Raw genomic sequence first — 12,121 nt, 5'->3', positions numbered from 1 at the left:
GGTAAATGATGACAGAATTTCCTTTTCTCTTTTTTTCCCCCCACACTATCCCTTTAAGGGGGAAAATGCCAGTTCACTTTTTACAATGTAATAAAATCAATTAAAACTACATCCATTCCCTAAAGGAGGAAAAAATGGCAGGTGCAAAAGAAGCTTTTGGAATTCAGCTTCAATACCATACAAAAATTCCTCTTTTCCCTTTTCTTTCCATGGGTTCCCCAAACATAGCTCTTCAGAAGAAAAGCAGGGTATACAGTTTTTTTTTTTTTTTCGTCTTTGTTCAGCTGAAGAGGTGTGGCGCAAAGTGAATGCTAGAGTTGAATTACTGGGACAACGGTGTGCTGCCAGGCCTGTCACTGGGGATAAAAGCTTTTTCAATGCTAATGTTTACTTTAAGCCTCATAGATATTGTCATTTGGCACACTGGAAGACACACAAATGCCAAGCCCAATGCGTCAATTGTCACGGTGCGTCCACAGGTCCATACCTCAGCAATCCTACCTCCCATTGTAAGATAAAAATCTAAACTTCTCTGCATTTTACACTGTCGACCTGAGCAGTCTGAGGGGCTTTTAAGGGAGTAAGCAAATACAAATGAAATCTGGGCCCTAACTTACTGACAGCTATTCATATAGTTAGTTGTATTAATGTATCCATCACCCATTACAAGAACAAACAGAGAAGGTACTTCAGAATATTTATTAGATGTCATTTTTTTTAAAATGCTATTTATTTAAAAAAAAAAAAAAAAAAAAAAAAAAAAAAAGTTATAAAAGCAACAAAAGTCAATGTAGCCACCTAGAAAGTGCATGCATCAAAGACGCAGTTCACTGTTATGAAAAATTAATCTTACTATAAATCATTATTTCCTGCAGAATTAGATTGTGCTATCATAAAAAGCAGCACTCTATCATTATAGGTAATATTTTTTAGTATTGGTTGACTTACTTTTGATTTTTTTTTTTCTATTGAAACAAAAATTAATCCTCCCAGTAAGGACGCACTGATCATGACAGATACCATATGCCAATAAATAGACAATATTAAAATTCAACATTATACTGTCAAAATAATAAACAATTGAAATAATAATAATAATAACAAATAAATAAATAAATAATACGTATCACAACTAATGAATAGTGTAAAAAATATCTTCATTTTTGAGATTTGGTAAAGATTACATTTAACAGTGTTATTAAAATACTAAAAAAAATACTAAAAAATATTAGCATTTCAAAAGATAGAAAATTCTGTCATCATTTACTCACCCTCAATTTGTTCCAAAACTATATGAATTTCTCTCTTCTGCTGAACAGAAAAGAATATATTTGAAGAATGTCGGTACCAAACAGTTGATGGGCCCATTGACTTCCATAGTATTTAAAAAAAAAAAAAAAATACTATGGAAGTCAATGGGGCCCATCAACTGTTTGTTAACAACTTGAGGGTGAGTGAATAATGACAGAATTTTTATTTTTGGCTGAACTATCCCTTCAATGGGGTTAAGGAAGTAACCACTGTAGTTTTAAATACATGAAGCAACAAATAAAGGGTTAGTTCACCCAAAAATGAAAATTCTTTCATTAATCACCCTCATGTCATTCTAACTTTTCAGACTTCTGTTCATCTTCGGAACACAAATGAAGATCTTTTTGATGAAATCTGAGAGCTTTCTGTCCCTCCATAGGCAGCTACGCAACTGACACTTTGACGCTTCAAAAACTTCATAAAGAGATCATGAACCTAATCCATATGAATTGAGTGGTTTAGTCCAAATTTTCTGAAGAGACTCGATCGCTTTATATGATGAACATGTAATTTAGGCTTTTATTCACATATAAATTGATCATCATCATTGATCAGCGAACATAAACAGAAGCTCAACCGAACCTGCTTGACACGCGAGAACAAACCTCTTCCAAACATGCTGCGTAACACCAAGAATGAACCTCATTGGTTCTTGCACACATCAAGGATACATGCTTGAGCTTCCGTATTCAACAACTGATGTGTGAGTTGATGAATGTTTATATGTGAATATAAGCCTAAATTCAATCTGTTCATCATACAAAGCGATCGTGAAGTGCCAAAGTAGTATTTGCGTAACTGTCTATGGAGGGACAGAAAGCTCTCAGATTTCATCAAAAAGATCTTCATTTGTGTTCCGAAGATAAAAGAAAGTCTTATGGGTGTGGAACGACATGAGGGTGAGTAATTAATGACAGAATTTTCATTTTTGTGTGAACTAACCCTTTAAGCTTCAATTAATTTTCCATGTTCTTTAATTATCTCTAAAAAGGCTCATAACAATGCAATAAAAAGTGACAAGCTATAAAGAGGCGGAAGCAACTTAAGCAAAGTGTTTATGTCACAGGGGTATGTCATCTATATCATATATCATGGCAGACTATGTTTCATTTATAGTGCTCTGAGAGTGCTAAATGGCTCTACAATTGTCAGTACGCTTAGATTTAGCTTTTGCTATCACACTCAACAAAACCACAAAACAAGATACTACTTCTCTTATGTCAGAGAATGTAGTGGCTAATAACCTTACACAAGGTTCCAGCAGCTCTCTGTATAGGGATTACTTGTCTCACTTTCTCTCATTGATATGTTATTGCATTTAATATTGTCAACATTACAGGTTGGTGAGAGCATGAGGACTATATAGGTCTCCAGCAGGTGCTGAGTGGCTGCTGTCTCAGGTCACACATTGCGACAGGACATGTTTCAGATCCCTGGCTGAGAGCTCAGAGCTGGGTTGACAGCCCTAGTGTCATGACATCATCATTATCATCATCATAAAACCTGTGCCAGAGGAATTATCCAATTAAAGTCGAGAGAGGATGCACGCTCTGCAAAAGGTCCAAAAACGAAGGATCGACGGATGCTAGATAGTAGCTAGAAATACAATACGGTTGACAGGGATTTTTAGCCAAGAATGACATCATGGTCCCACAAAAGGTGCAGCACCCATGCGCGAAAATATCCAGCTTTGATTTACACCCACAGAAATGACAGGTGAAGGTTATGGGCAAATTTCTGATCCATCATCAGCTAAAGTGGGAATTGCCGTTTCATCAATTAAACATCTATAGACAATTTATGTTTACTTAATAATTGGATCAAACAAAATAGCACTCATAAAGCCTGATAAAACAAACAGCACAACCTGATTCAGGAGTCACGCAGTGTTTCTGTCATTCTTTGTCAAATTACCAAAGCCGAAACACGTTTTAGATTTCCTCTGAATTTTGCTTGAACACAGTGGCTGCCACGTCATTATGTCAGTCATCGCATCCCAAATTTAGCCAAGGAATCATGCTTCTTATCATCATAACAGGTATTAAAATCCATAAATGAGATTTTAGTGAAATAAATAATTATTTTAGGGCTTAGCTTCAGTTTTGACACCTTTTAAAAAAGGCATAAACTTCTTGGAGACAATAGCCAACTGTAGTTTTTCATTGTGGATATTTGTAGGGTGGGTTTCATCTCTAGTGGTAGCTTCTTTGGAAGCTGTGGGTGGGTGTCTGGTTACTGGGGGAGTTATGCATTCTGCCTGAGGGAGAGGCTGCACTGCGTCCACTTAAACACAGACCAGGCCCCTCGCAGACAGGACGGGGTCAAAAGTCACAGCTTAACAGGGCTGCCCATTGTCTCCTGACAGGTTGGGCACATCCAGCGATGAAAATGCAATCAAAACAAACAGAGCCCTACAATCTGGGGAGACAAGTGAGAGGAGCTTCTCCACTATCTTCATTAATCAGAGGCCAGGTAACGTTCAAAGGAATCTACCGACCCTTCCCTCATCCCTCAAACCCGGGGCTGCAGGATGGACGTGGTGGCTCAGACAAAAGAATAGTGGCCCTCATGATTTTTCCTCCATTTAGATGCGTGCTTTCATTGTGAATGGACCCAAATTCTATTGAACTGTCCCAAAGTTATACAATCTCATATGGACTTACTCCACTCTGCACTTGTAATTTATTAGTTTTCAAAAGTATGATTGAAAACATTAATTTTTGCTTGCCAATAAGGAAAATTCATTCAATATCTCATGTACAAGCATCACAGAGTAAAACAGGTGTGTGACAATTTGATTTAACTGTTTGGAACTAATTACAATTTAAAAGTAATTAAATTTAGGTCAGTCACAAAATATACTCAACATTTTCCCCTATTTGATTATTTAATCACTCCAAGAGGGTCTAAGAACTAAAGTTTGGATTATATTTAAAATATTTGAGTCTGATTTTGTAGGATTCAGTTAGAAGAGATTTGGAGCACTTGACTTCCAAGGAAATGCATGTTCATTTTATTCTGAGAACGTCTGTTGGTTATTTTTACTCGTCTGTTTCTCTGGTTTTGTGGTGTAGATTAGACCTCCTGATTGAAGCTGGATTAGTCACAAAAACAACTGTCTCTGCAGGTATACCCACATGTGCTCAAGAGCTAAGACCTAACAATATAGTGGTAAGGGAGACCGCATGTTGTCACAGAGGGAAGTTGTCACAAGGGATTTATAACAGTAACTATACGGTTTTATATCAAATGTCCAATAATACAAGTGTGATTTCTCTAACAGTAGTTTTGTACGTTAGTTTAAAATATTATTGTGTCATATTCTTTGCCTTAGCTGTTAGGTAAATAAATGAACACAATAAAATCACACTGGCATTTAGGCAAGTGTCAAAACTATAATTAAGGCAGATTTTAACCAAACTGTTTTCTTTCAGGTCGGGGCAAGTTTAACTAACACTTTTATTGGGTCAAGTTGCCCCACATGTTTTAAATTTTACAGATTTTAAGTCCATATTAAATATATATATATATATATATATATATATATATATAATTTTAAATATATATAGTTTTTGTTTGTTTGTTTTCCAAAATTCTTTCTTTTATATTAATGTATTTTATATTTGCAGTTATGTTTAATCAATTGTCAGGGTTTTTTTTTGTCACATTATTTTGCCAATAAATACAACAAATACAAATCCTCATATAGTTTGACAACATGCCTCACTAATGAACTGCATGTTTTTCCTGAGAATTTTTTTAATAGCAAAGACTTTAAGTTATGTTTATGTTACAGAAAGTGACAACTAGCTCTTTTAAAGCATAATTTAACATGACTGTACTAATTACATGGCTTTCATCTGAAATTTGTGTGTTAGAGTAGCAACCTTTTTACATTTAAGTACATTTAAACAATATATTTTTGTTAAAAAGTGCATATGCTCACATGAATAGTCTGAAAATCATTAATTCCACCTTCCACCTTCCACCTTCCCATGTGATTATTGTCAACATACCAAATTACAAAATACCATAACAATTTATTTAATTGAGAGATTTACATTCAGAGCAGCTAAGGAAAGCTGGCATTTGAAAAAGTATGTAGTATATGAAATTAATATTTAAATTGCCTTTTTAAAGAGGTGCCAATACTCCATTGAAATGGAATACTACATTAGAACGTCATTAACGGATACAAGCATGAGAATTGAATCCCTAGCTATTAATACAGCTTTATTTAGAGTTGAACTCTGTACAGATCCACAAAAACAACTGTCCAGTAGCAAGTGCATGAAGAGCTAACAAGCAAGCAGACTGAGGATTTTGAGTATCTCAACAGTTCACCTTAAACTGCACGAACGCTTACTTTCGCCATAAGAACACTACACCTATAAATACCATAGCCAGGCAGCAGCTGGAGACCAGACACAACTGTTAGCACCTCCAGCACGTCTCAGTCCAGAGAGCAACTCTTTAATGAGGAGTGGAAAAAAACACTGTACTGGACCATAGAATCAGCCACATGTTGCTTTGCAATATGTGCCTATATCTATTTACAAATGAAGCAACTAAATAAAACCATGTGTGCATGCCCAAGTTGTCAAGATAAACCTGGTGACCTTAGAAATGGCTTTTTAGAATTGGCCAACAAATTGTCGCAAACAGTAGCTCCTGTCTTACCGTTGAAAGGCTCGCTCTGGGCAGAATTGTACTGCTGCATAAGGAGAGGTCATACTGCCAGACTGGGGTCTTTACTGAGGTCGTCAAGGTTATCGGCAAGCGGCCCAAGCACATGTATTACAGCAGATCTGGAGTTATAAATAAACGAAAAACATGAAAAACATAAACAAAAAAGAAATTGTGAGGCAGATTAAAGTGCTAGAAGGTCAAGTGCACAGGAGTGAATCAAGTGTGGAGGATGTTTTAATTTTGGTTTAATCTTTCTACAGCCCACAAGCAAAGGGGTGGCGTCAATGCCAACATGCTGACCAATCCCTGACAACAACTGGACATGGTATCATACCCATTCAGTTGCTAGGATATAGATATTAAGCAACAACCCCCACCCATTCCATTCCTAGTCCATGTCCCCAGCGATGTCTGTCTAAGCACTAACCTGAAAAGCACATTCCGCTGTCCATTCGCTGGCTGCCGTTTCTATCTAGAATCCCAGGAGCTTTCAGCCATGCGTGGTGATTGCATCACACAAGCCGCTAACTTCTATTTTAACCTGATCAGGTGAAATAGATGTCACATCAAATAGCCCTCGGTGACCACGGTGGCTTCCTGACCTGTCAATAGGGCTGAAACTCTGTGTTAGAAGTTTATCGCCCTGCATCCCTTCATCCGCTAACATGCAGAGCAAGCGCCTGTGACATGACAAACTAATCTTAATTGGCAGATTCCTGCTGTCATTGAATCAGATGAATAAAACAAACATTATAAACTCAAACTGATGCTCTCCTCTTGATGTCAGCTTGTTGGTTGCTACCAATTCTACAAGGCAAATTAAATTAGAACTGCTACTGTATGTTTTTGAGTGTTCTCTAAGCACAACACATAGTTGGATTGTAAAAATCAAGCTATCCATAGATAAACACAGAAATTATTGAAAAATCTCACTTGACTTATGCCTGACGATGGTATAGTCCAGAGGCTGTAAACTTAGAGGTGTTTTGCGGTTTTTAGGGGTTGAATTGCAGATGAATCAGAGGTCTAAAATAAAGGGGAGGTCACAGAGGGGAGAAGGATAATAAATAGATGCTGGGTATCCAGGGAACACGATCCAGTGTGCCGGACTTTTGTACCTTTAAAGAGAGCCTCAGTCAAGTGTCTTCCTTCTTCTATCCTATTCCACCACCCTCAATGCTCTATAAAGGGAAACCTTATAATGTGGACTGTTGTTTTCAGGACATAGGTCGTTTGTACATGAATTCTTGTTCACAACCTAGTTTACTAATCTGACATATAACAACAAAAGTGAAAAATGAAGGACAGGACTATGAAGGACAGTTTTATCCATTAGGAACTGACTGGATTCTGAAAACTGAAAGTCCCATACCAGAATGTAACCAGATCTGATTGCAGATTTGCAGTTATATCCAATAGTCTATATGCAAAATGATGTTAGCAGAAAAGGAAAGGTTTTGGAATAATATATATATGTTACTGATATATATGTTAAGAGCATAATATTACATTTTGATTAAAGATTACTGAGGAAAAAAATACATAAAAACGTAACTTCATGTTAAGTCAAAATGAAATCAAAACGGACAATTTGTTATATATATATATATATATATATATATATATATATATATATATATAGCAGTAATTATTATTAAATGAAATCAAAACTGACAATTTGTTTTATATATATATATATATATATATATATATTATAGCAGTAATTATTATAAATGATTTACTCATGCATATCATGATGTTTTTTTTTTTTTTATTCATGTGCCCTTAATTTAAGTCGCCATGAAACAGAAGTTGTGTTAGTCTTTTCTTCACTATTGTGACATATATCCAAGTGAAACGGCTTCTCGAACAAGAAAAAAAATGTAGAGTGGGACTCAATTTTGTCCATTGGGAATTGATTGGATTGTTGGATCGTTGCCGTTTGCTATTGTTGTGATCTCATGTGAGTGACAGGTTGTCCTTGAATATTGTAACTTCTGTTTTAACCAAAGTTTCCAACTTTTTTTAATCGATGTCAATGACGTAGAGGCATCAAGAGAAGTCAAACAATTTTGCGACAGGCAGGATTCAGCTATTCTCATGGATCACGTGTGCCTTGATAACCAATCACATTACAGCCTTAATGTCTTGAATTTCTGTCAGAGTTGTACAACAGTCAAATTCAATGACACTAAGGCTGTAATGTGACTGGTTATCAAGGCACACGTGATTCAAATTAACCATTACGCTTTTTCCAATGGTAGAGCCACGGACCTAATAAGACTGTCTCTGCTTTAACTAAATGACCAGCAACCTCACAGTCTCATGTCCTTTGATATATCTTTCCCTACACATGCCAAGCAGCAAGTTATTTTAGACCAACCCCCCTACACACACCCAACACACAGTTAAGCATACACTGCACACACCCAGGCAGATAACTTTACAAACATCTGCAAATTGTGTGTCCCCATTTTGCCATTCCTGAACAGAATCCAACTTTAACTAAATGTTTTGCCCTGCTGTACTTGCTTTTAGTTTATGGATGGTGGCAGATTCCCACATACCCACAACCAAAGTGAAAATACTTTTAACTTATTTGTCACTCAATACAATCCCAGACTTTCACTGTGCACTTGATAAATATTAAATAACCTAAAGCATTAGAGAAGTGTTTTCTGCATCTCTTTAAGAAGGTAGAATATTTCAGTGCCACAGCAAAATTAATTTTACCTGTGTTGTGAATGAGTTTGCAATCCGAGAATGTGCTAAGATAAAAAAAAAAAAAAAAACATTTAGCACAAAATAATTGCAAGAAAACATGCCTTTCTATCGAGTTATCCTCGTAGGCTGAAAGCAAAAACATACAAGCGAGTGATGTGACAAGTGTAGTCCGATTCACAAAAAAGGATCTGGTCGTTCAAAAAGACTCTCAAACTCAGAAATCATCAGTTTGAATCCTTCACTGAATGAACTCATTGGCTGTGTCCGAAGTCGCCCACTATACCCTTAAATAGGGCACTATTTGTGGGGACAGCCATTTGGTATCCGGAACCATACTGGACGTTACTGAGAGCACTCATTCAATCCCATAATGCACCGCAATAACAAGTGTACAACCGATGTACACTCAACTGCACTCAACGCTCAGTCTGACCTTCGTGGCCTTTGAAGTCCGAGGCCTTTGAATTTAGACACAGCTAATATTACACTCAACAGCTAGAGAATACCCATAATGCACTGTGATGGTCACGCCTAATGAATTCCCGTGTCTTGCCAGAAGATGGTGCCTGCAGCTGAATCATCCATCCATCCATTTTCCAAACCGCTGGTCCAATGTGGGTACAGCGTAATATCATACTGGTATAAATGTCTTTTTCATTTATTAGAAAATTGTTTAATTATGGTATTATACATGCTAGTTTCCATGAGAGTTCAAGATAAATCTTTTCATCTTACTACTGGAGCTGTCAATTGCTACGTTTCAAATGATAATTAAACAGCAAGCACTATACAAAAGGGGCAGCCCTTCCGGCACACTCAGTGTCCAAATTCACTCAATCGTTTTCATTCACTCCTTCGAGTGGACTATATTAGTGGAGTAATGTAGGAAATAGTGAATAAGGGTTTGGGGGGAGATTTTGAACACAGCCTCTGAATCTGTCAGACCAGTTACTTAATATACATCTGAGTCACTGACTCTATATGTCCATTTCGAAATGAAGTTGTGTACACAAGGTTTGTAAAACTTAAATCAGTAATATATACCTGGCTCCCATGAAAGACCAGCTTTGTAGATCAAAGAGAGTTATTGTTGTATGCTTACCGTGACAATAAAAACATATGTCAACAAATTATTTTCAGGTAATGATCAAAGTTTTGTTTTGATTTATTCTGCCAGTGTAAGCAGGTTATTGCATTCTTAAGGGATTTGCAGAATCACATAGTTTTTCAAAAGACACAACAATTGTTACAACCTCATGAAGCACAAAACAGAACAGGCCTTATGCGCCATATAGTATAGGCCTTATGCGCCAGAGAAACAAGCATGCAGCCATCTTCAGAATTTTGTTTGAACCACTGATCTATATGTGGTTTGAACTTCTGTTTTTGCAGTAGCTCTGTATATTTTTATGGCATCGCTGTTGAAGAGTAATTAGCAGGTGAAGTGGATTTACTTATTGTAGAGTTGATGACAGTTATCATAAGCATTGTAATGTTTGAAGTGGATGTTATAAATGTCAGTACACCGGAAAGATTTTAAAGCGGTTAATTCATAAATCCGTAAGATCTTACCTTCATGTTGTGGACATGCAAACTGGAAGACAGGATACAACAACAAGCGCGGCGATGGCGCTGAAAAATGGGCGGGGCTACAAAAGGTTTATAAGTGTATAGAGTACCTCAAGGATGACGTGTTTTTGTAGGCCAACCCAGAAGTTAGCGGCGCACAGGTTCCCTCGATCGAAAGCCAAAGCATTTTTCCCATAGACTTTTGGAAAATCGCAAAAAATGAGCTCTGTTTTTAACAAAGGGTTATGACACTTACACGTTTTGTCTATCAAGATAATCTTTACAAGTTAACACAACATTTATACATTTTGAAGCCTAAATAAAGTCGTCAGATATAAAAAGCTAACAGTAGGCTATAAAAGGACTACAGCACACCATGGTCGCGGATCAACGTCACCACCACCAAGCTTCCTCAAACTTTATTAAAACACGCTCGCTGATTATGATCTGCACTGTGTATGAATACTTATCCACTTTTTCATGAGAAATGCTGTCCAAATGTCCTGTTTGTCATGATGACGTCTAAAGTCCCCGCCAAAGGAGGTAGTCCCTTTTAGCAATTTGTCAGCAACCGCCGTTTTTAAGACACAATAAAGGTTTTAAAAAAAATTTACAAGCGGGCTATAACTGGTGTGTTTTATGTGATAGATCAAAACGTGAAAATATTTAGAGGCTTTGTTAACCACAGACCTTATTTCAGGCGATTTAGCAAAAACCCATTCAAAAAACCAATTGACTTTGGGGCAATGGAACCGGAAGTCCTAAAATGCTAACTCGCTTCCGGGTTTTGCCTACAAAAACACGTCATCCCTGAGGTAGCCTACTCTACTATGCAATACAATATTATTAATTGGATACACATTGCGACCGAATCAAGGCATGAAATGCTAATATGCCAAATTGTTATATTCCAGAAACAGAACTATAAAAAAATATAGAAAGCACATATATAGGGTCGATTTCCGCGATGCAGAAAACGCGGACGGAATCGCGGAATCCAGCCATAAAAACGAAATATAGTATATAACGCGTAATGACATGATGAATGATGCATGTACGCACACACACTGAAGCAAGTGCGACGCTCGCGATGTTTTCATCCTCTGTCGCCTCACTATATGAGGAAATGAACGCACGAAATTCATCTCCAGAGCCGCTCTCAAAGTCACTTCATCAGCATTTAACCGCTTCGTTTGAGAAAACTAACATTATAAACAGAGAGAAACTCAAAGCTCTTGGCAACCCGTCAAAATAAAAGTTCGGTAGAATTTAGATAAATTAATTTAATAATAAATTATTAAAAACTATCTTTTTAAGGAATAATCTCAGTTTTTCTTCCATGTTTTAATTTTAACAGTAAAGCTCTGTTGTGCAGCACATTGTTTGACAAAAAAAGTTTAATTTCATGATTAAAAGATAAATGAAATGGTATGCGTTCATTTGATTGCTGGAAAAATTAAAATACGGAACAGAATTTCTGAAAAAAAAAAAACATTTCATAAAAATACTTTTTTTTTAATTAATACATTTTGTTGTTTTTAAGAATTAAATTAATTAGACATGCTTTTTGATTATTAAAATGTAATTAAACCATTAAAATGGAATCCAGAAAAGTTAAAACAGAAAACAGAATTTGGTAAAAAATAAAACAGAATTTGAGGGGAAAGAATAAAACGTATATCATAGGGCCCTAAAAAAAATTAATTTTTTGTTAAACTTTTAATAAATTGTTGGTAAATTGGATAGGTTTCATTATTTCCATTAATTAGACATGCTTTTTGATTACTAAAATTAAATTTAACCATTAAAATGGAGTCCAAAAAAAAAA

General features: G+C 36.2%; 1 protein-coding gene across 4 annotated transcripts in view; it reads right to left on the bottom strand.

The window, feature by feature from the left end:
* The window catches only part of tp63 (tumor protein p63), a 51,156-nt gene extending 39,786 nt beyond the window's left edge, over positions 1-11,370 (bottom strand). For 2 of the 4 annotated variants that reach the window (XM_051896837.1, XM_051896838.1), the window contains exon 1: positions 5,992-6,220. In XM_051896837.1, coding sequence (XP_051752797.1) covers positions 5,992-6,044 — 53 coding nt within the window. In that variant the 5' untranslated portion in view covers positions 6,045-6,220. Of the gene's footprint in view, positions 1-5,991; positions 6,222-11,355 lie in introns of those variants that run through there. The other 2 variants (XM_051896836.1, XM_051896839.1) reach the window with 2 other exon arrangements.
* Positions 11,371-12,121: the final 751 nt, after the last annotated feature.

The sequence above is a fragment of the Ctenopharyngodon idella genome, chromosome 6, assembly GCF_019924925.1.
Source record: "Ctenopharyngodon idella isolate HZGC_01 chromosome 6, HZGC01, whole genome shotgun sequence".
NCBI classification, from domain to species: Eukaryota; Metazoa; Chordata; class Actinopteri; order Cypriniformes; family Xenocyprididae; genus Ctenopharyngodon; species Ctenopharyngodon idella.
This window is presented reverse-complemented; position numbering and strand designations above follow the sequence as displayed.